This window comes from Chanodichthys erythropterus, chromosome 1 (genome assembly GCF_024489055.1).
Source record: "Chanodichthys erythropterus isolate Z2021 chromosome 1, ASM2448905v1, whole genome shotgun sequence".
In the NCBI taxonomy this organism is placed as follows: Eukaryota; Metazoa; Chordata; class Actinopteri; order Cypriniformes; family Xenocyprididae; genus Chanodichthys; species Chanodichthys erythropterus.
In genome coordinates, this window is record NC_090221.1 from 14,873,769 (window position 1) to 14,898,044 (window position 24,276).

Below are 24,276 nucleotides of genomic sequence, written 5' to 3' on the forward strand. Positions count from 1 at the left end.
TGAAATATTTTTTTTTTTCTATGCTTCCACATGACTGCTTTTAACACTACACTGGTAAATAAAAACTAAGCATTCATCTGCAATGCAGAAGGGGGCCTTTTCACCTCATTACTTTAATCACCAATCCTTGCTGGGGTTTAGGACTGTATTTTTGCTGTATTAATTTCTCAGGACTCTCAGAGATGTTTTTCAGTGTTAACTCATGACTGTGGCTCTTCTGATTTGACAGGTGGTGACAGTGCAGTCAGGGGAGTGTGCAAATGGAGGCAGAGATGCATTATTTAAAGAACAGTATGAATATTTAAGTCATTTTCCAGTCTGTTTTGCTCTCTTCTGCAGACAGCAGTCTATGTGCAGAAGCATGCAGACATGCATATGCAGTGTGGATGAAGGAGGCTAATAAGCATGGAATGTGAGTCAGCAACCATTAAATCATAATGCCAAATGCAGTAATACTAGCGTAGACTTCATTTAACCCTACTATTGCAATGACGTTTTCAGATTTTATCAGTGCATTTTTGATTTTGAATGAGAGTTCTGATGTGTATCAGAACATTTGACCATGTTTTTGTTATCCAGTGAAGTTTATTCCCATATTCTGAAAGATACAAAATCACATGCAATGGCGTGAGAGAAAAGTGACACAGACCCTCACGGAGGCCACAGCTGGTTCCAACTGGAGCAGAAAATCATCTGAGCTCAGACAGTAGCCATGAATGCTGAGGAGATATGTTTGCCTGAGCTGCTGCTTGGACTCAATGTGAGTGTTTACACAAGAGACACCACTGAGTTTTTAATTTGAATTTGTCTGTAAGGCTGTTGTAAACAAACACACTCTAGACTGGTGCATACTGTTTCCAAGACCATTTTCTTTGACCTTCGTATAACAAAAAGAAACATTTTGAATGTTTTTATACAAATAAACTCCAAAGGTATAAAACTGGCCAAAGCTGAAAAAACTCTAGGTTATCTTAAAAAAAATCTGCTGCAGCATAATATATATATTATTGTAACAATTGGTCGACAAGAGGGTCAAGGCAGGCGGCAAACAAAGACAGGCAAGAGGCTGAGGCAGGAGGCTCAGGGATAAACAGGGTAACAGTCCAAACGGTAACAGGCAGAACAGACAGGGAAACGCTCAGAATTGTACACAAGGGTAAACAAGACTTCACAATGATGTGTGGTGAATGAAAGTCTTATATAGTCCGGTAAATGTGCTGCAGCTGGGTGTGGTGATTAGTGATCATAGGATTATGGTAATTAGAGTCCGGGAAGTGACAGGAACATGACAGAATGCCCTGGAGACCTGCTGACAGGTGATGCTGGATGTGCAGATGGGTATGGAGGTCTCCAGGGCAGGTCCAGGAACTCTAGGCAACATGGCGGGTCAGGTGCCTCGGGTGGCCACGGCGGGTCAGGAGTGTCAGGTAGCCATTGCAGTTCTGAAGCCCCGCCCACAAGTTCCCCACCCACAGGTATATATATATAATCAGCCAATCAGTTTCGAGAACCAGAAAGAACTGTTGTTGGCCTATATATATATATATATATATATATAATATATATATATATATACACACACACACTATATTGCCAAAAGGGAACTAATGACATCCCATTCTTAATCCGTAGGGTTTAATATGGAGTTGGCCCACCCTTTGCAACTATAACAGCCTCAACTCTTCTGGGATGGTTTTCCACAAGGAGTGTGTTTATGGGAATTTTTGACCAATCTTCTAGATGTGCATTTGTGAGGTCAGGCACTGATGTTGTTGACAAGGCCTGGCCCACAGTTTCCGCTCTAATTCATCCCAAAGGTGTTCTGTCGGGTTGAGGTCAGGACTCTGTGTAGGCCAGTCAAGTTCCTCCACACCAAACTCGCTCATCCATGTCTTTATGGACCTTGCTTTGTGCACTGGTGAGCAGTCATGTTGGAACAGGAAGGGGCCATTCCCAAACTGTTCCCACAAAGTTGGGAGCATGAAATTGTCCAAAATGTCTTAGTATGCTGAAGCATTAAGAGTTCCTTTCACTGGAACTAAGGGGCCAAGCCCAACCCCTGAAAAAACAACCCCACACCATAATCCCCCCTCCACCAAACATTACACTTGGTGCAATGCAGTCAGGCAAGTACCGTTCTCCTGTAACCGCCAAACCCAGACTCATCCATCGGATTGCCGGACAGAGAAGCGCGATTTGTCACTCCAGAGAACACGTCTCCACTGCTCTAGAGTCCTGAATGGCCTGGAAACATGATGACTCTGGGGTTTTTAGTGAGCAATCAGTGTGGTGAAATTAAAGTTACATCTTTGTGTCTGAGTGAGTGACCAGTGTGTACAAGCTTGATGACTGCTGAAAATAAATTGACTATTAAAAAGAAAAGCTGAATATTACTTTATAAATAATATATATTGTTTAAATTGTTACTGCCTTTAGTTATTATTTTGGAATAATAATTGTATGTTCTGATGTAAATTAAGCACATGTTTTCTCACACACTGGTCACATGATATGTTTACATGTATTTTAGCATGATTTATATGAGGCAGAGCAATTTAAATAACAGTCACTTTCAATATTATGTTCCACAAATGGTAGTTGTATATATTATATGTTTCCTTTTATAGAATTTTGACATCTTTCAAATGGGAAAAACAAAGGGGAATCAAACATTCAACTGTTATTAGCTGTCAACAACTGTCTTTACATCATTTAAACTCCAAAACAGATTTTCATATATATATATATGGTGTGCGGTGGTGTTTTAAAATGAGGAGGCAACGTTTTCCTGGTTAATTCTATTTAAAATATTGTTAATTATAAATTTTCTATATGAGTGTCGTCGACCCGCTGAGCAATTTCTTCCCTGATTTTTACAAATATTTTTCACAATATGCAATTTGATTTTTGTGAAACGATAAATTTATCTGTCTCTTTAAACTGGCACGCGCTCCTCCTCTCCTAGTTTACTGTTGGACTGGAACGCGCGCGCGCGCCTGAACGGATTCTCTCTGGGAGTGATCCGCTCCCATCGTCTGCTTGTAACAACGTGTAGTATTCCCAGCAAATAACAACTACAAACTTTTATCATTTGCTATGAAAAGTTGTTTTAAAGAGCAATTAAGGCGTTCAAAATTATTTTAGTTGGTGTCACGCCAAAATAAAATACTTTCTCCCGAAATGACGTTGGCAGTCATTGGTCTTTTCACCCTGTTTACCAGCATCATCGGCACCACGCCTGGTAAGTGCAAACCAATCATTGTCTCTTTCTGTTCTGTAAAGCACTTTCTTGGTTGTGTTAGTGCTTAGGATATTTTTTATTGTTTGTTTATGAGTTGTAGACAATAATACATTTTACTAAAGAGATAAAAATGTCGGTTATCAATTTGTAATCGCTAACTTAATTGTTTATTATCAGAAAGACTTATGTTCATGCCTTGCATACACATCTTGAATGAGTCGTTGAGCAAAGTTTGGATAGATTTTATGATTTTATTAACTTAAATGTCTTCTGAAAATGCTGTTTGCTCGCTATGTGTAGCTGATGAGTGCACTTGTCCTCAGTTGAGTTGAGGTCAGTAAACAATTTGTGGAGGACGCAGTGAGCGGACTTCTGCTGACTGCCATGTCTATGAAGTGTCTGGTTTCTGCCTGTCCTTGTGTTTATGTCATTATACTTAGTGTCTCTATTCATATGTCTCTCACTTTTATAACAGGACTATTTAGTAGTTAATTAAAGAAAGAACACTATAATTTTATCTACTAGAAGGTAACATTAATACCTGATCAATTGAGATAGTAGTATAAACAATGATTGTACATTCTGTAGAAATTCTATCAATAATGTAATGTAATAAGTGTGTGTGTTAGCAGGTAGAGAGTTTGTATCTCTGGCAGAACGAGAAGATGCTTTGCTCAGGGATTTGTTTCAGGGGTACCAGCGCTGGGTCAGGCCTGTTCTGCATGCAAACCACACTGTGAAGGTCCGCTTTGGCTTGAAGATATCTCAGCTAGTGGATGTGGTAAGACAAACATACAGATCCAGCTATTTTGGAAGCCTTACTTTGATTTTTTTTCAGTTGATCTCTGTCCATGGTGCTGAAATACAGCAGTTGGAGCTCTCCATGGTTTTGAACACCACTGACTTATGAAGCCAATACATCTCTCTACATTAGGCATATATTAGGGGCATCTGCTTCCTTAGAGTGTATATATATAGAAAATATTGCCTTGCTGCTGCTCCCCTCCGCCATCATTTCCCCCCCCCCATTCTCCTGGTTCTATTTTGCCTTGCTCTTTCTCTGAAAGGTTTTTGCTGTTCAGAAGACTCATATGATGGGAGGCTGAATTATTAACAGTGCAGGCATCCTTTCAGGTCTTTAACAGTGTTCTCCACGCAAACCCATCAGTGTACTGTTTCCCTTCGTGATTAAATTATACACACTAAACTGATATGAATTCAGCCTATTTTGAAGAAAATATATTTGCTCAGCAAATGCTGCAGGTGTTAATTTCATCTCATGTGATTGCTCACTTAGACAGATGCACACACACACACACACACTAACATCCAACGCAGTAGTGATTCAAGATGATTTGAGCCTGAATGAGCAAATAATGTGCTCTATAGATAAAACCTGCTTCAATGTATGATGCCGGCAGCATTTTATTAATGTGTCGACAAAACAAATTAGTAATAATAAACATGCAAATAAAGCATGGCATTAGGTCTATGTGTTCCTCTCAATAATAATAACAAAAAATAATGACGTTAATTTAATGTTGTACATGCACATCTTGCAATTTGATTTACTTGATAAGGGCTCAGATGTGCCTGTTTGATATTATTGATTTAAAAACTGCCCTGAAGGCACAGGTGCCCAAGTGCCTCGTAATTCAGAGTATAAGATGGCTTTGAAAGTGGTTATGCTGGACGTTAATCAAAAGATATAGCCAATGATTTTGAGGGCTATGGAAAATAAATAAAGACAGCTATTATTATGTGGGCTCCAGTCATTCCTCTCAGCACCAATCTGCCTCAATGGTGTCATAATCTCAAGAAAAATAGATAATAATATAAACCTGTGTTTGATGAACAATCTTTTATCAGTGTGGTTCTTTCTGCTGTGTTTATTTTGTCTTACAGCAGACTTCAGACATGATTAGAATGCAATCACTAGAATTTAGACTTTGAGTTAAGCAGTGTAATCACATATATTGAATCTCACATATATATCTTGGTTGTTTATTGCATTATTTTTCTTTCTTCTCTGTTTATACATTTAGGATGAGAAAAACCAGCTCATGACCACTAATGTGTGGCTATGGGAGGTGAGTAACTTCAAGCATCACTATAAAAATGTTTTGTCTGGTAAATTAAAAATGTGCTGCATGCAGATAAATGAATCGTCAAAAGTATTATTTAATATGACAGAATCTTCCTGACTACAGTCAAGTATTTTTAAGGGTATTATCTGGTAGACAGCCAATGGTAGCACATGTTCTCACCTATTTACAGATACATTTGCACTCGGAAGTATTCTGACCAGGCTGCATTGCTATCTAGTTTGATTAAGAAATGATTAAAACATTAATAATTATGCTTAATAATAATTATACAGTGGTATGAAAAAGTATGTGAACCCCTTGCAGAATCTGTGAAAATGAGAATTAATTTAATAAAATAAGAGCGATAATAAAAAAATGCATGTTATTTTTTGTTTAGTGCTGTCCTGAGTAAGATATTTTACATAAAAGATGTTTGCATTCAGTTCACAAGACAAAACAATAGCTGAATGTATTAAAATAACCCCATTCATAAGTATGTGAACCATTGATTCTCAATACTGTGTGTGGTTACCTGATGATCCATGACTGTTTTTTTGTTTTGTTATGGTTGTTCATGAGTCTCTTGTTTGTTCTGAGCAGTTAAACTGAGCTCTGTTCTTCAGAAAAATCCTCCAGCTCCTGCAGATTCATCCGTTTTCAAGCATTTTTGCATATTTGAACCCTTTCCAGCAGTGACTGTAGGATTTTGAGATCTGTTTTCATACTGAGGACAACTGTTTGAACAAATTTGTAATCATTTGGTGCGAACGTTCAAACATTCACTGATGCTCCAGAAGGAAACATGATGCATTAAGAGTCGGGGTGTGAAAACTTTTGAACAGGATGAAGATGTCACAATTTTTCTTATTTTGTTTAAATATCATTGTTTTTCATTTAGTACTGCCCTTCGGAACCAACAGAAGATACTTGCATGTTTCCCGGCAGAAAAATTAAGTACAATTTACCTTGATATTTAAATTCAAAAGTTTTCACCCCTCGTCTCTTAATGCGTCGTGTTTCCTTCTGGAGCATCAGTGAATGTTTGAACCTTTTTTTAATAGTTGTGTTTGAGTCCCTCAGTTGTCCTCAGCATGAAAAGATGAATCTCAAAATCCTACAGTCACTGCTGGAAAGGGTTCAAATATGCAAAAAATCCTTGAAAACGGATGAATCTGCAGGAGCTGGAGGAATTTTCTGAAGAACAGAGCTCAGTTTAACTGCTCAGAACAAACAAAGGACTCATGAACAACCATAACAAAACATAAAAACAGTCATAGATCATCCAGGTAACCACACCCAGTATTGAGAATCAATGGTTCACATACTTATCAATGGGGTTATTTTAATAAATTCAGCTATTGTTTTGTCTTGTGAACTAAATGCAAACATCTTTTATGTAAATTATCATACTCAGGACAGTACTAAACAAAAAATAACATGCATGCTTTATATTTTACTAAAATAATTCTCAGTTTCACAGATTCTGCAAGGGGTTCACATACTTTTTCATGCATATATATATATATACATACAATAATGTTGTGCATGGTGGAATTTTATTATTTACATGGTTGTAGCTACATTACATAATGGAACATTGCATTATTTTTTACATCAGTTTGATTGAATTTCTAATAACTATCTTAGCTACATTATATAATTAGGTATTAGACATTCAATCAAACCGATGTGATAATAGTTGTCCTTTGTCATATACAGTAGTGGCCAAAAGTGATGTTTGGCCTAGGAAAACTGACATCTTTACACTTTTTTCAAATGATTACAAATTTGTTAAAGGTTATGTAAGCACATTGTGTAGTGAGGCTTGAAGTCAATTGTTTTATTTGCAGACATAATATGAAATTATAAACATGCAAAAACAAGAGACAAACAACAAAATATTAATAACTAATAATGTTGCACTCAATGTATGCTATTCCAGTAAGCTTTTTGCTACTCTATTCATTTTTTTTGTTGCACAAAATAAAAGCTGTAGCTGTAGTTTACCCCTTTTTTCCCAAATAATTTTAGTAGATAACCCAATTTGAGTGTTTTTTCCCCCTCATATTTAAAATATTTAAAAATATTAAAAAAAAATCCCCAGAAAATGCATATGATGTAGAAGACTAAAATAGAAGTTCTCTGTGAATGATACCTGACACTGAGAATAGAGAGTAATGAAACAAACATTGAAAAAGTGGATGTTTGTCATAACCTCGACCTCAAAATTATAATCTGGGTTTATAGGAATGGCTGGATTATAAACTGCGTTGGAATCCTGAGAATTATGGTGGCATCACCTCTATCAGAGTCCCATCAGAAAGCATCTGGCTCCCAGACATTGTTCTATATGAGAAGTAAGTTTACGTGGCAGTCCTATACAATAATAATTCATCATTTTGGAATATTATCAATGTTATCCTATCCGCTTTTAGTGCTGATGGACGTTTTGAAGGCTCGATTATGACTAAAGCCATTGTGAGGTACAACGGCATGATCACTTGGACCCCCCCTGCCAGCTACAAGTCAGCCTGCACCATGGATGTGACGTTCTTCCCATTTGATCGCCAGAACTGCTCTATGAAGTTTGGCTCTTGGACATACGACGGAAACATGGTTGAACTAGTGCTCGTCAACCAGCAGGTGGACCGAAGCGACTTCTTTGATAACGGCGAATGGGAGATTCTCAGTGCAACTGGGGTCAGAGGAAGCCGACGAGACGGCCGCTTCTTCTACCCGTACATCACATATTCATTCATCCTGAAACGTCTTCCTCTCTTCTACACACTCTTCCTTATTTTTCCATGCTTGGGCTTGTCTTTCCTAACCGTGCTGGTCTTCTACCTTCCCTCCGATGAAGGGGAAAAAGTCTCCCTCTCCACCTCCGTCCTGGTGTCTCTCACCGTTTTCCTCCTCGTTATCGAGGAGATCATCCCTTCTTCCTCTAAGGTTATCCCACTGATTGGGGAGTACCTACTTTTTATCATGATCTTTGTCACTCTGTCCATCATCGTGACAGTGTTTGTCATCAACGTACACCACCGCTCCTCTGCTACTTACCACCCCATGTCTCCATGGGTGCGTACGCTGTTCCTCCAGCGACTGCCACATTTGCTCTGCATGAGGGGGAACAACGACCGCTACCACTACCCAGAGCTGGAGCCCCACAGCCCTGACCTGAAGCCCAGGAACAAGAAAGGCCCTGAAGGAGAAGGTCAAGCTCTGATTAATTTGCTGGAGCAAGCCACCAACTCGGTTCGCTACATCTCAAGTCACATTAAGAAGGAGCATTTTATTAGAGAGGTAAGGACTTAAGATGCCCTAAGATGAAGGTAAAGTAAATGTCTGCAAATATTACAGTTTTTCTCAATCACGTTGGCTCAGTTCTCAAATGAAACCTTTTTTTTTCTTTCAAAACAATAAGTTCAGGTCTCTGAACAGTTAGTTTCTTGTTTTCATCAGATTTGTATTTCTTATTGATTTAAGCCATTTGCATGTGTTTTGGCACAAGTGCAAAAGAGTAAGTACTTACCGTCTACAATTTGCACATCTAAATGCACATGGTTTGTTGATCAAAACTGATGAGTTGATTCTCAGTTAAACTGTCAAACTCTTCACAACTTCTAAACATTATTTTATTGTGTCACATGCAAAATGATGCATTCAGTTATCAAAATCTGTCAGACATGCAAGCATATTCCATAAATACCTATGACATGGCTGCTGAATTGGCAAATGGCCTGCCATTGTAATGAATTAGGAATAACAATCTTACCAATCAAGTTTGGAAGCATATAGTAGGCTATATGGAGTTTGCTCAGCACAATGACAAAAACACTTTTTATTTTGGTGGCATTGGCCAATTTACTGACACAATATCTAGGTTTTGAAACATGACCTAAATGTTTTGGGTGAGTAACTACATTTTGCTTGCAATAGAGTTCTGATGTTCCAGTGAACAGTTGTGACAATTGCACTTACAGTTTAGAGAACGTTATAATGTGCTTTGAAAAATGTGCCAAAGCGAATAAGAAATTTTTTTATAGAAATAAAGCTATTTTTAGATATACCCTATAACGTTTAAGGTCAGTAACAAACAAACAAATAAATAAATACTTTTATTCAGTAAGGATGCATTACATTGATCAAAAGTGACAGTAAAGACATTTATAATGTCTTAAAAGATAAAAGAAATAAAAGATTTCTATTTTAAATAAAAGCTGTTATTTTCAGTAACACTTTATTTTAGTACCGTAGTTACATGTACTCACTATAGTAATAACAGTAAATTATGCATAATTATGAGTAACTAACCCTAAACCGAACCCTAACCCTAACAGTAACTATCTCGCGTTAGCGTCAGTTCTGGCAGGTCACGTCAGTCAAGCTTGCATCAGCTGACTCCCAGGTGACTTGCGTCTACCTATAGGAATACGACGCCTATTATGGCATCTATATATAAGCTCCTCAGTATTATCAGCAGCTATTGCATTTCTCAGGAGCAAATTACCCTCCTCCATCCCCAGCTCCTCCTCTCTTCAGTCAGAATTGGCCTTATTATTTCCCCTGAATCAGACTAATTCTCGAAAAATGTGTATGTTAAATCATGACATTTAATGATATCTGCATGTTGGTCCTGTTCTGTTTACCCTGGGGGGTTTATTGCTGCTGTCCCTGCTCTTATCCATGCTAGGCTGCATGGATGCACAGGGAGTTCTTGCCCAGAACAGAACCATACCGCCAATACAAACTCTATGCATTATCTATCATATTTGACGATAGTGGTCCTGACAGAACTATAGTAAGTACATGTAGTTAATTAAAGCAGAACTAAGTAACTTTTTTTTACCTTCATAAATAGTTTTCTAACGCCTGTTTCACACTGCAAGCGTAAGCGGCGCGTGAGCAGCGCGTATTTTTTTCGGCGCCCATGTTAACCAACGGATGCATTCACACAGGCAGCAGGAGCAGCGCGTAAGCGTAAAGCAGGAGCGTCGCGTGAGCATCAGTGAAGCGGAGGTTTCGGCGCCGAGTCTATTTTTGCTGCGCTGCTGACGCTCAATTAAAGTGAAAGCACACTTTTGATGGACAAAATAAATATAATTTCACACAAAAAGTGTTCAAAATGCACAGAATAAGCATGTCTAATGTGTTTTAACAAGAATTTGAGTATGACAGAAAAGAAAATTAAGAATCAAAAATAATTATACAAGATTTATCCATTTAAACTTGTTTTTAATGATTCAGTTTGGGTTAAAGTATGGTGTATTATAAAAAACTAAAGTAAGCTAGCCAGAAAATATGATATATAAACATTATTTTAGTTATTACACAGAGGCTGCAGCATACCCAAATCAAACCCGAGTTTGCTGGCTTTTTTCGCCGAGTTTGCCGTCTTGTAAACATGTGCACGCGGCAGATGATGTAAAACACAAAGCTTACCTCATTCGTGTGCAGCAATGTTGCTTATTTATTTATTTTTATTTATTTATGTATTTACGTTTATATGAGTATGTTGTACACCTCCCCATGTTAACAAACTTTCAAGACTATCAAGTTTATAAATGACCAACTTATAAAAACAAATTTATAGCTGTCTTTGTAAAGAAATGCTCACTTTATATGTAGCTTCGAGCCGCTGCTGTGACGCTGTACAAACGCTTGCAGTGTGAATACTCGCGCGTCTCTGCAGCTGCAGTGACGGTGTAGTTACGCTCACGCGCTGCTCACGCGACGCTCACGCTTGCAGTGTGAAACAGGCGTAAGTCCTAACGATGGTTAATTGACTCGTAGTGGTGTGTTTGAGGTGAGCACTAACCCCCTCTGGCACGTCTACGCCAGAAAACAGCACTTGCAAGTTGAGCTGCGCCGACCGACACAATCTCGCCTCATGTTCACGTTCACGCGAGTGACAAAATGCTTTACGGTAATTCAAAAACAATGTATATATTATGACTTTATAAGACAATTTCGAAAATTACCCACCTCCATCAAGATTTCTTGTACTGTATTTGCAAAACTACTGCGCTGGTGAGCGTTGTAATCGTTGTAGTCCAGAGCTGCGCTTGGAGTATTTATGACAGTGTGATTCACTGAATTAACCTGTAGGGGGAGCTTCGCAAATCTTACTGAGTTCCGCTTTAATAGTACTCAGTACTTATTTGAGTAATTACAATGTAACTATGGCACTGTAAAATAAAGTTTAACCTTATTTTCAATTTTCTATTCATCAAAGAATCCTGAAAAAATGTATCATGGTTTCCACTAAAATACAAAACTTCTTTCAAAAACATAATCAAGCTTTTGAACAGTGTGGTGTATAAATCTAAATATATTTATCATCACCAAAATATATTTTAAAGATGCATTTTGCATTTGCTCAAAATGTATTTTTAAATCGAAAATTTTCTTGCCCCTTTAAGAACATTCTGTAATATTTTGCTGTTTGAAGGTTTAAATAAAAATGTATTTTTAGTTTGATAAACTGCATTGAATATTTTGTATATTTACCATATATTTGAAATAGATTTTGGCCAGAATATATATAATTTTTCTATATAGTTTTGCATTAATAAATTTGTTGCTAAGGATAAAGACAGCACTAATTAAGTGTTATGATGACTATTATTTGATGATGAATATGCCAGTTCGGACAATTATGATGAAATGAATATAATGTAACAATTTATAATAAGGTCCCATTAGTTAACATTATGTAATGCATTAACTAACACTAACTAACAATGAGCAATACATTTGTTACAGTATTTATTAATCTCTGTTAATGCTAATTAATAATAAAACAATTGTTCATTGTTAGATCATGTTAGTTCAGGCCCCATTAAATAATATTAACAGATGCAATCTTTGATTTTAATAATGTATTAGTAAATGCTGAAATGAACTTTAACTAAGATAAGTGAATATTCTTCGGCTCTTGCAGGTAGTACAGGACTGGAAGTTTGTGGCTCAGGTGCTGGACAGGATCTTTCTGTGGGCATTCCTCACTGTATCTGTGCTTGGCACCATCCTCATCTTTACACCTGCAGTGACAATGTTCCTGAGCACACCCCCACCTCCTTCTCCATGAGATGTCCAGAATTACAGTCAAATCCATCACATTTCAAAAGGGAATATTACTGTACTTCCAATATTACAGAGAGCACATATTACTATGTAGAAGTAATTTGCTCTTTCACTGCGTTAAATACTCCAATTTAGGATTAACAATATAAGATGACCAAAAATGTTAATCAAATGTAAAATATGCAGAGTAGCATCACCTGTCTTTAGTGATACAATATGTTTACAACTTTATTTTGTGAGAAACCTGTTGTTTATAGATAATTTAGTTATTCGTTCTTTTTATTTACAGACAACATAAAAAAAGTGAAAAAAAAAAGTTTTTTTTTTTTTTTTTTTTGACCTGTGCAGGGAAAAAAACCCCACAGAATCAGAAGACTGGTTTGTCCATCTTTGAGAAGACACACCTCTGTTTGGTCACACGGTCCTCTCTTGATTCTTAATAAACATTCTTCTCTTTGGCACACATTCCACAATTGAAGCACTCAAACTGAGGAGCACAAAACAATACAACATGGTTCAGTCAAAAACACTAATATGGAAGCAACTAAACACTACCTTTTTAACATGTGACCACACTTGTTTTTCTACCTTTTTTTATCTACAGTGGAACACAGTAATAGTTGCTTCTGGTAAATCAAAAATTAGTTTCAGTTAAGTTATTATATGATAAGGGTCACCTTACCTTCCATAACAGGTAGAAAAGCAAAGCTAGCAACAGCAGTGCTGTCAGTATGCTGAGCAGAATGACCCACCATGGGACTCGACTGAGCAAAGCAGGCTTTCTTTCACGAAAAACAGTTAGCTTCACCTATATCAGTCAAACAAATACTGAGTGAGCTATAAATTGCACAGTTTTTTTAATCATTACTACTAATACATCAAATAAAAATGGTTTATCTAATATGCTTAAGTACTAATCTGCATAACACGTAACCTTGGTATTGGATGGCTGAATCCCAATATTCCCCTGAGTCCCATTAAGTGTCAGAGATGCATCCAGTACAATATCCAAGTAGTTTAATGAGTTATACTCCTGTAAAAGAAGGAATCTTGTCAATAATCAACTAGTTATAATACATTTGTTGAGCTATGCTCACACAGTAAAACCCACCAAATTAACCTGTCACTTGAGGAAAGTGATTGATGAAAGCATGAACATTTCAGACCTCTAACGAAAAACTATATCTTAATATTACATCTATAAACTTTACTCAGTAACACTTTACAATAAGGTTCATTAGTTAAACATTAGTTAATGTATTAACTAACATGAACTAACCATGAGCAATACATTTGTTACAGCATTTACTAATCTTCGTTAACGTTAGTTAATGAAAATACAGTTGTTCATTGTTTGTTCATGTTAGTTCACAGTGCATTAACTAATGTTAACAAGATTTTAATAATGTATTAGTAAATGTTGAAATTAAGATTAACAAAGATTAATAAATTCTGTTCATTATTAGTTCATGTTAACTAATGATGAAGTGTTACCCTTTACTCAAATACATTTGTTGCTAAAATTGAATTCACATAAAAACTAATTTACCTTGGACAAAGTTAAAGGGTTAGTTCACCCAAAAAAAAAAAAAAAATTGTGTCATTAATTACTTATCCTCATGTTGTTCCAAAATAGTAAGACATTCGTTCATCTTCGGAACACAAGTGAAGATCTTTTTAATGAAATCAGAGCTTTCTGTCCCTCCATTGACAGTCTACGCAACTACCACTTTCAAGCCCCAGAAAGGTAGTAAAGATGTCATTAAAGTAATCCATATGAATCCAGTGGTTTATCCAGTGCTTCGTTTGTGCAAAAAAAATAATTTTGCACTTTATTTACAAATATTAATCTCTGAGGAGCGTACACGCAACGTCTGATCTCTCGTCAACACAACACGCATTCGCCGTGATGCTTTCGATGCTTTTTGAAAAGTGGTAGTTGCGTAGGCTGTCAATGGAAGGACAGAAAGTTCTCAGATTTAATTAAAAAGATCTTCATTTGTGTTCCGAAGATTAACTAAAATCTTACGGGTGTAGAACGACATGAAGGTGAATAATTAATGACAGAATTTTCATTTTTGTGTGAACTTACACTTTAATTAAAAAAAAAAAATCTTGTTAATTCTTGTGGCAGTAGCACACATGCATGTTACCATAACCTTCAAATATTGAGTAATTTTGCTGCATTAATTAACATAGATTGAGCAAGCAGCAATTTTTTTACACACATTACAAAACCAAATGAAATGCTGTAAGTCATTTGAATTCTCTTTCAGTTTGACTTCTATTTTCTACTGTGTAATTAAAATTCAGTAATATTTAAACTCAGTTAAATCTGTAAATTTCACTGTTAATTCTTACAGAAAAAAAATGACAGCAAGTGTACCTCGAGAAAAGTATTGTTCCATAAGCGAGCATGAAGAACAACGCCTGAAGTGCTGTCCACCGCCTCAAGAGGGCACTTTATCTCCACACATTTCAAGTCTGCACAAGTCTAGGGTGGCAACATGAAAGATAGAGATACATTTGCAAGAACTCGACAAAAGTACCTTAAAAACCTTTGATAAATGTTTTAAAGACCCAAGATACTTGTATATAACTAGTGATAGTAGTGAAATGAAAATAAAGCACAAGTGTAAAGTGAAATTACCAGAGTTTTATACTTTCTTTTATTGCCAAAAAATGGAAAAAAATCAGTAGTGGAGGCAAGAGCCTTCAGCTCTTGTTCACGCTCTAGTTCACGCCTTCCTCTGGACGACGCCTAAGAAGTGAGCAATATGCCAGAAGTCATATTAGTCTAAAGGATTTATCATTCATCAACACAGAGAGTTGCAAAGTAAAAACAATGGGAGCTGATGTTAATAATTGATAATTATTTAACTTTATATCTCATGCAAGAATTACCTTGATAAACCTGAGTGGGTTTATAGCTTCTGATGGTGTGCAGTGAATAATGTTCTTTCCTCGATCACTGATTTGCACAAGGTACAGGAGCCTTTTTCCCTCATTGGTTGCATTTGGCCACTGAATGTTCAGCACTGCAGAACCGAAGGACTTCAGAGGCCGACCAATGTTAAAAATCTGACATAGAAAGTACAAGCACAAGCAGCACAAAATCAACAGGCTTTTAATTGTACTAAACTCAATAAGTAAAAATAAAATATACTGCTAAATACTGTACGTTTACAGCTTCTCTGTGACAAGCTACTGTTTATTTTGATAAATATGCTTATACAGATATATCTAATATCTGTAATATAGGCTATTATTATAATCATTCATGTTGTATACCTAGCAATTGAAAGGGATTAAATCAGATTAAATGGTAAATAATAATTAATAAAACATTAGGGGGACCGAGGCACCAACCCTGAACTCATACTGGACCAAAGAGCCAATGTCATCTTCTGATTTCATTTTCTCATTTCTCACTTCTCCTCCAAAGAACAGCTGGGAAGGTTTAGCAAGACTACAAAGACAAAATACATCAGAAAAAACAACCATTCTGAGCATTTAATCTCTCACCAAAGCTGCATTTATTTGATCAAAAATACAATTATATATATATATATATATATATACAGTACTGTGCAAAAGTCAGTATTTTCACACCCCAAAAAGGGTTTTAAGCCAGTTATTTATATCTTTTGCTGTAGTGTGTCAGAAGGAAATATCAGTTCACATTTCTAAACATTCGTTTATAATAATATATATATATATATATATATATATATATATATATATATATACATACACACACACACAGTGGTATGAAAAAGTATGTGAACCCCTTGCAGAATCTGTGAAAATGAGAATTATTTTAATAAAATAAGAGGGATAAGAAAGAAAATGCATGTTATTTTTTGTTTAGTACTGTCCTGAGTCAGATATTTTACATAAAGATGTTTGCATTTAGTTCACAAGACAAAACCATAGCTGATTTTTTTTTTTTTTTTTTTTAGGAAACACAATGCATTAAGAGTCGGGGTGTGAAAACTTTTGAACAGGATGAAGATGTCACAATTTTTCTTATTTTGTTTAAATATCATTGTTTTTCATTTAGTACTGTTTGGTAGGAACCAACAGAAGATACTTGCATGTTTCCCGGCAGAAAAATAGTACAATTTACCTTGATATTTGAATTCAAAAGTTTTCACCCCTCGTCTCTTAATGCGTCGTGTTTCCTTCTGGAGCATCAGTGAATGTTTGAACCTTTTTTAATAGTTGAGTTTGAGTCCCTCAGTTGTCCTCAGTGTGAAAAGATGGATCTCAAAATCATACAGTCACTGCCGGAAAGGGTTCAAATATGCAAAAAAGCTTGAAAACGGATGAATCTGCAGGAGCTGGAGGAATTTTCTGAAGAACAGAGCTCAGTTTAACTGCTCAGAACAAACAAGAGACTCATGAACAACCATAACAAAACATAAAAACAGTCATGGATCATCAGGTAACCACACACAGTATTGAGAATCAATGGTTCACATACTTATCAATGGGGTTATTTTAATAAATTCAGCTATTGTTTTGTCTTGTGAACTAAATGCAAACATCTTTTATGTAAAATATCTTACTCAGGACAGTACTAAACAAAAAATAACATGCATTTTTTATTACCCCTCTTATTTTATTAAAATAATTCTCATTTTCACAGATTGATATATATATATATATATATATATATAGATATATATATATATATATATATATATATATATATATATATATATATATATATATTTATTTTTTGAACAATTAATAAGACTTACCCAGTAACATTCAGATGCAGTTCAAAGATAATTTTAGCTTCTGCAACAGCTATTGGAATATCTTGAATGCTGATCCTATTGACAAAAAGAAAAAAAGGGGGGTTTCCATGTTTTATGAGGACCTTCCATAGACATGATGATTTTTATACTGTACAAACTGTATACTCGATCCCCTGGCCCTACCCCTAAACTTACCATCACAGAAACTTTCTGCATTTAGACATTTTCAAAAAACATCAATTAATATGATTTATAAGCTGTTTTCCTTATTGGGACCACAAAATGATATTGGTCCCACAATGTTATAGATATAGCCATCTTTATGAGGACATTTTGTTTAAAAAAACACAGTTAAGTAAGTTTTTTGAGCCAGTTGGTTAACGGGGACACAGGAAGTGTCCTCAAAAACCATGTTTACATTGTAATACCCATGTCATTATACACATTTGTGTCCTCAAACCATATATACAAGAACACACACACACACACACACACACACACACACACACACACACACACACACACACACACACACACACACACACACACACACCAGAGGTAAGACACCATCACAGCTAGACTCCTCTTACGTTTTAAGAGACATAGTCACGTTAGCACCCGTCACTCTCACGGAAAGCCTTTCCGTGTTTAGTATCAGGAAGAATGAAACCTGAAAGTGTTAAAAAGAACCTGAATAAGGAGGCTGACAGATTTAATTATATCTTGAAAACAAATTTAAATGACTCTTCATACCTCAGAGTCTCTTTTAAAAGGATTTCCAAGTTGGCAGTCAGCCTGTGTTTTATGTTCATTGGCACTACATTGCACCTGGGTTTCCTGCACAGCGATAAAAAAAAATAAAAATTTTTTTTATTTGAAACACCTATATGCAAAATGTGAAAGTGTATACTAAAAAATTAACTATTACTAAAAAATTATGTGCGTAATCAAGTGAACAATTTAACAGATTTATTTGAATGAAATAAAGTGTTTAGTCGGCTGTACTTGTCAAGTGTTTGTTCAGTCAGTTTTTAGTGATTGAAATTATAAATATAAGACAGAATGTGTACATCACAATGAGCAACATTTTAAAATGTAGGAACCAAAACAATTTCACCTTTTTTAATAATTTAAAAATAAATTAGCATGCTAACATATACCATTGCTAGCAAGTAGTTATCTTAAACTTTCTTTAGTTCATACAACTTAATTGTCAAATGTAAAACAACCTGAGACTTTTTTAAAAAGTCCAACATTCTGTTTTTGTGAGAGTACAAGTCTAGGCCTGAATATGACAGTCCTTCTGATGCAACAGAGCATTATAAAAAATGTGTCTGTCTTATGGTAAAAAGCAAAACGCAATAAGACTTGTTGATACAAACTTAGCAATAATTACACACACACTAAATTAAGTTTTTTTTTTTTTTTTTTTTTTTTTTTCCAGTGAAATAAGACACTCACACTATTCTTCTTTGGCATGACTGATGATAGGTGCAGAAATTCTGGAAACGTCATAGACAGTTGACTCTGGTGTGCATCTTCTCCACCTCTGTTGGTTACAGTGACCTCCAGGGCAACGTTCTCATCACCAGGAGAAATGACAGCAACACCATTTTCCCTTCAACACACAAAGACACACCCAAATTCAGCAATTCCCAGCAAGGCTAATTAAGACATGTGCCAAATATGTAACTAATATGCAAAGTTCATTGCGTAATTCCCACACAATAACATTATTACTTGGTACAATTAATGGATTTGCATGCTATACCCCTGAGATATTTAAACTCTGGATTTGGTCCTGATTTTTCAGTACACGTTTTGCAATAACAGACATAAGCTTTATACAACTGCATGCCAAATATCAGTCATATGCTCTTTAAACTGTAAAAAAAACAATGTATTGTTTAATCTCTAAATCTTGCACAAGCCACATTGATAATATTACATGGCCAGAGGGTCACATTTTTCTTGTTGTTGGTCTTTGGTGCAGAAGCTATACTGGAGCTGCAGGTTACTCTGGCAGATGTTGTCACTTCCACAGCCAGCATTCATAAAGCTGACCTGGGAGATAAGAGGTTTGTGAAAGCCATGTTTGAGAAATATTACAGCAATAAAGGAAGTGATGTGGTAGATTTGCAACCTCTGCTTTGGTTGTGTTTTCCTGTAGAGTGTTCAGAACTGGCTCTAAGTCAGGGAGGTTCCTGATGGTCTGTTTTGGATTGTCAGATGGCAAAGAAACAGATAGGCTGATGGAAATGCTGGTCAGCTTGTCCTGGATATCTCCCTAAAACACAGTATAATAGTTTTAAATCATAAATTCTATTGAAACCGGCAAAATGTGAGCATGTGAGTTGATAGTACCAGCAGCCTGAGCTTGGTCTGGACACACTCTTGTTTGCCCTGGCCAGGCAGTTCCCGGTATCCCTGCACAGCCTCAGAATTCACAAAGACCACTCGCGAAGGAAGACCCCTCTCTATGCGCACTGTATCAGCCTTCAGCTTGTACTCAATCCCTACAGAAAGGTGACTATCAAATGCAATTCACACTGTTTGCCAAGTTAGATTAACTGATGAAACACACCCATCTGGAATGACTCATAGCATGCAAGTATGGAGAACAAGAAATGAACTCACTCAGTTTGGGATTGTATGTAGGTGGCTGGGCAGTGTAACTGAAACAGGACCTAGCTGTAATAATGCTGAAAGATTTTCAAGATGCATTAAAAGAAAGAATATTAGTAATAATATATTATATATAATATTTTAAAATGACATAAATATTATTTTATTTATATAAATAAACACACTGCTGTTATCTCACCATGGATTTCTCTTGCAGTCCTGTGCCTTGAAGTCAATATTATTTGGTGTTAATATCAAGGTCTTTTCTACATTTACCACTGGTTTAGTCCTTAAAACAGAACATATTATGTATTAATATAATCCATTATATTAACATGCAATTAATTTAATTAACTGAAATGTACAGATCCTATAAAATTATATTTAATGCAAGTATTTTTACACTGTGGGTCTAGTAATTGTATCACTTTATATGAATTATACGAATAAAGATCTGATCAACATTGAATCTTTACATTTAGGAGAGTGGAAAGCATCCAACCTGTAAACCAGCACAGTATCTGAAAGTGAACCCACAGCAAGGTCTGGATAGCCATTACCGTCCATATCCATGTTTCCAGCCAAGGAATAGCCAAACAGTTTGATACCATGGTCTCTAGCATCTAAAACCTATAAACAGAGACTGTTTCAACAGAGAGTCACTTTGAAAAAAGTTTCAAATTCAAAATGCCTCAACTGATCTCTATAATGAATCATGCTGGAAATAATATAATATAATAATAAATATTATATTTTCCATGTGTTTTGTAATTAAAAAGTGTTGAAATGCATTTTAAATACAATTGAAATCTAAAGCAAAAAAAAGAGAAAAAAAAATGATATTTATGGAGTTCATAAATATGCAAGTCCTTTTACAAACCGCTGGTTTTTGATGAAAGCCTGCAGCTGAACCATGATATATGTACACTCGACCTCTCCCTGTATCCTCATTGGGAGCGCTCACTGCAAAATCTGTTCATTACAAAAGATCTGTCAGATGCACTGTAAAACTGAGGCCCAAGACTTAAAGGATTAGTTCACTTTCAAATGAAAATTGTCCCAATAATTACTCACCCTCAAGCCATCCTAGATGTATATGACTTTCTTCTTTCTGATGAACACAATCTGAGATATTTTAATAAATATCCTGACACATCCGAGCTTTATAATGGCAGTGAACAGGGGTCACGAGTCTCCATCCACATCCATCCATCATAAACGTGTACTCCACACAGCTCCAGGGGGTTAATAAAGTTTAGTTTACACTTTCCTCGTAACTTGAACACAGTAGGAAGTCTAGCGGAAGCTAGATATTTGACTTCATAACTTGTTAAATATGGATATTTTTTTTACACAAATGCATCGCTTCCCTTCAGAAGTCCTTTATTAACCCCCCGAATCCATGTGGAGTACACGTTTATGATCGACGGATGTGGATGGAAGCACTTTCTTCAGCTCATACTTGTGACCTGCCATTATAAAGCTCGGATGCATCAGAATATTTATTAAAGGTGCCATCAAACGTTTTTTTTTTTTTTTTTTTACAAGATGTAATATAAGTCTAAGGTGTCCCCTGAATGTGTCTGTAAAGTTTCAGCCCAAAATACCCAATAGATTTTTTTTAATTAATTTTTTCAACTGCCTATTTTGGGGCATAATTAGAAATGCGCCGATTCAGGCTGCTGCCCCTTTAATTGCTCGCGCTCTCCGCCCCTCCCGAGCTCTCGACTCTATCATTGCATAAACAAAGTTCACACAGCTAATATAACCCTCAAAATGGATCTTTACAAAGTGTTCGTTGTGCATGCTGCATGCATACATTGGATTATGTGAGTATAGTATTTATTTGGGTGTTTATATTTGATTCTGAACGAGTTTGATAGTACTCCGTGGCTAAAGCTAACATTACACACTGTTGGAGAGATTTATAAAGAATGAAGTTGTGTTTATGAATTATACAGACTGCAAGTGTTTAATAATGAAAATAATGACGGCTCTCTTGTCTCCGTGAATACAGTAAGAAACAATGGTAACTTTAACCACATTTAACAGAACATTAGCAACATGCTAATGAAAATTTAGAAAGACAGTTTACAAATATCATTAAAAATATCATGTTATCATGGATCATGTCAGTTATTATTGCTCCATCTGCCATTTTTCGCTATTGTTCTTGCTTGCTTACCTAGTCTGATGATTCAGCTGTGCACAGATCCAGACGTTAATACTACCTGCCCTTGTCTAATGCCTTGAACATGAGCTGGCATATGCAAATATTGGGGGCGTGCATATTAATGATCCTGACTGTTACGTAACAGTCGGTGTTATGTTGAGATTCGGCTGTTCTTCGGAGGTCTTTTAAACAAATGAGATTTATATAAGAAGGAGGAAACAATGGAGTTTGAGACTCACTGTATGTCATTTCCATGTACTGAACTCTTGTTATTTAACTATGCCAAGGTAAATTCAATTTTTAATTCTAGGGCACCTTTAATATATCTCCGATTGTGTTCATCAGAAAGAACAAAGTCATATACACCTAGGATGGCTTGAGGGTAAGTAAAGCTTGAACTAATTTTCATTTGAAAATGAACTAATCCTTTAAGTAAATATAACCTTTTGTTCAACCTTGGTATCCATCTTGATTGATATCCCCAATGTGCGCCACTGCTAGTCCAAACATGGAGTCCCTTTTCCCGTACAGACACACTGGTTTGATTTGGTTCCAGTGTTGTCCTTTAGCTTGGTTGATGTAAACGTACACAGCCCCTCCTACATCTTCATCCATGTTTTTCTCACAGAACTCAGGTGCACCCACAACAATGTCATCCCACCTAAGGCAATGAAGATATTGTAATCTCTAATACAGAATAAACTTGTAAAAGTATAACACCCTGTGATTACATAAGAAATTTTACAATCACATTCTGTTTAGTCATAATTTTTTATCTGTTTCTAGTGTAAACTCACCCATCTGCGTTTAAGTCAAGAACAGCAAGGTCATAGCCAAAGGAGGAGGCCAAACCTGGACCTTGAAGAATGTGTTCAGCTTTCAAGTTCCTTGATCCTGCCTTTTCTTCTGGTCTTAGCAACAAAACCTCCCCGCTGTGGAATGAGCGCGGAGCTCCCGCCACAACATTTAGCTCTCCCTTCTTCATAAGGTTCATCCCAGTATCTAAAGCAAAGCCTGAGAAATAACAGAAGGAAAACTGTTGATAAATAAATGATATCAGATTTAAAAAAAATATATAATACATAATTTATCATTAATACTTAAGTTCAGAATGAGTCATTTTTTGGTGGCTTAGTTACAATAAATGCTCTTTTGAACAGAAAGTTAAAGCATGTTTCAAAGAAAATATATTCCTCATTATTTTATAGTTGCTGATGTATTCTACTGTATTGCAAATTACTACTTCAAGTGGAAGTGGAAGCATCAAAATTTACAGTAATATAATATTTTGAACAGATCTGCATTCTAATAAATTGTACTGTAGGTTGGCCTTTGGTACACAGTAGTAGGTTGACCATGAACACCTAAAAAGCTGCTGATGTCCACAGGAATAAGCTCGTATTTATGTTGATTATCATCTCCTGTTTCATAGGTCTCCAGAGAGAAGTCATCTACAGGCTCCATGTGCACAGTGCCTTATGTGTGAAAATGAGAAGTCATTATAAATTATAGGTTGCAAGATACTCCATACTATAGACTTTCAAATAAAGCTTTGCAGTACCTTTCCAGTCATAGGCTCCTGGAGCTCCATAAACAAGATATTTACTGTCTTTGGAAAATGCTACAGCGAGACCCTGTTGACAGTATCCAAACTTATGCTTTTCTGGTTCCCGATTCCTACAAAATGATCGTGTGCTCACTTCATCCGTCACCAATTTAAGGTCTTGTTCCAGTACAAAACATCTGCCCAATAACCGCTGGTTGGTAAAACTCCAGTCCTGGTACCTGTGGGCACAAGTCTAGATAAAACAGAGCATAGTCATTACACATAGCATCTATATGTACACAAATATAGTTTAAATTTGAGGTGTCAACTTTAAATAAATTGTTTTTACAATGAATTATAACCAGTTGAAATTAACAGTACAAAATCTTTACCACTACTTTGCCTCCTCGTCCCTGACTTCGGACACGAACACCAAGCCATTGGTTTTCTCTGTAGTCTACTCCTATCCTATCTTTAGGACGAGCTGACAGCATAGAAAAGAGAGTTTAGAGTGCTTTTTAGGATACTTAAACTGCTTGTATTATTAAATAACAAACACAATAAAAAGTACTTGATCATTACAATTTTCAGTGATGATGCTGACTCATAAAAATGAAACAAGTGCAACAAAACATAAATCAAGTAACCCACAACCAACCTTCTATATCCACAGGAATGCGTTCACATTCATCAGATTGTGTTGTGAATTTGCATTTGTACAGTCCTCCAGATATATTGGCATTTTGGACGGG

The 24,276-nt window shown here is 36.1% G+C and overlaps 2 protein-coding genes across 2 annotated transcripts in view; one reads left to right on the forward strand and one right to left on the reverse strand.

The window, feature by feature from the left end:
- The first annotated feature begins 3,180 nt into the window (after positions 1–3,180).
- chrnb3b (cholinergic receptor nicotinic beta 3 subunit b) lies at positions 3,181–12,423 on the forward strand. The gene is made up of 6 exons (XM_067388566.1): positions 3,181–3,241; positions 3,874–4,022; positions 5,287–5,331; positions 7,576–7,685; positions 7,764–8,631; positions 12,272–12,423. Exons 1-6 carry the CDS (start codon positions 3,181–3,183, stop codon positions 12,416–12,418), a joined length of 1,380 nt encoding a protein of 459 aa, XP_067244667.1. The 3' UTR covers positions 12,419–12,423.
- A 286-nt stretch (positions 12,424–12,709) lies between these two features.
- itga6l (integrin, alpha 6, like) overlaps positions 12,710–24,276 on the reverse strand; it is a 12,915-nt gene continuing 1,348 nt past the window's right edge. Inside the window, exons 2-25 of the mRNA XM_067388552.1 lie at positions 24,183–24,276; positions 23,917–24,008; positions 23,540–23,777; positions 23,343–23,453; positions 22,776–22,992; positions 22,434–22,639; positions 20,686–20,777; positions 20,308–20,435; positions 20,005–20,094; positions 19,818–19,882; positions 19,545–19,696; positions 19,324–19,467; positions 19,129–19,244; positions 18,642–18,798; positions 17,934–18,017; positions 17,771–17,850; positions 17,181–17,255; positions 15,784–15,883; positions 15,319–15,495; positions 15,065–15,175; positions 14,801–14,908; positions 13,349–13,447; positions 13,097–13,222; positions 12,710–12,901 (exon numbers count right to left, since the gene is read on the reverse strand). The exon at positions 24,183–24,276 is cut by the window's right edge and continues 34 nt beyond it. Of these exons, the coding sequence (XP_067244653.1) occupies positions 12,851–12,901; positions 13,097–13,222; positions 13,349–13,447; positions 14,801–14,908; positions 15,065–15,175; positions 15,319–15,495; positions 15,784–15,883; positions 17,181–17,255; positions 17,771–17,850; positions 17,934–18,017; positions 18,642–18,798; positions 19,129–19,244; positions 19,324–19,467; positions 19,545–19,696; positions 19,818–19,882; positions 20,005–20,094; positions 20,308–20,435; positions 20,686–20,777; positions 22,434–22,639; positions 22,776–22,992; positions 23,343–23,453; positions 23,540–23,777; positions 23,917–24,008; positions 24,183–24,276 (2,913 nt within the window). The 3' untranslated portion in view covers positions 12,710–12,850. The remainder of the gene's footprint in view (positions 12,902–13,096; positions 13,223–13,348; positions 13,448–14,800; positions 14,909–15,064; positions 15,176–15,318; positions 15,496–15,783; positions 15,884–17,180; positions 17,256–17,770; positions 17,851–17,933; positions 18,018–18,641; positions 18,799–19,128; positions 19,245–19,323; positions 19,468–19,544; positions 19,697–19,817; positions 19,883–20,004; positions 20,095–20,307; positions 20,436–20,685; positions 20,778–22,433; positions 22,640–22,775; positions 22,993–23,342; positions 23,454–23,539; positions 23,778–23,916; positions 24,009–24,182) is intronic.

Bases quoted from the DNA above. Each gene is read 5' to 3' on its own strand.
- chrnb3b (XM_067388566.1), top strand. From the start codon at position 3,181: ATGACGTTGGCAGTCATTGGTCTTTTCACCCTGTTTACCAGCATCATC. The intron at 4,023-5,286 runs GTAAGACAAACA...TTATACATTTAG, and splicing joins TATCTCAGCTAGTGGATGTG to GATGAGAAAAACCAGCTCAT. The intron at 7,686-7,763 runs GTAAGTTTACGT...ATCCGCTTTTAG, and splicing joins GACATTGTTCTATATGAGAA to TGCTGATGGACGTTTTGAAG.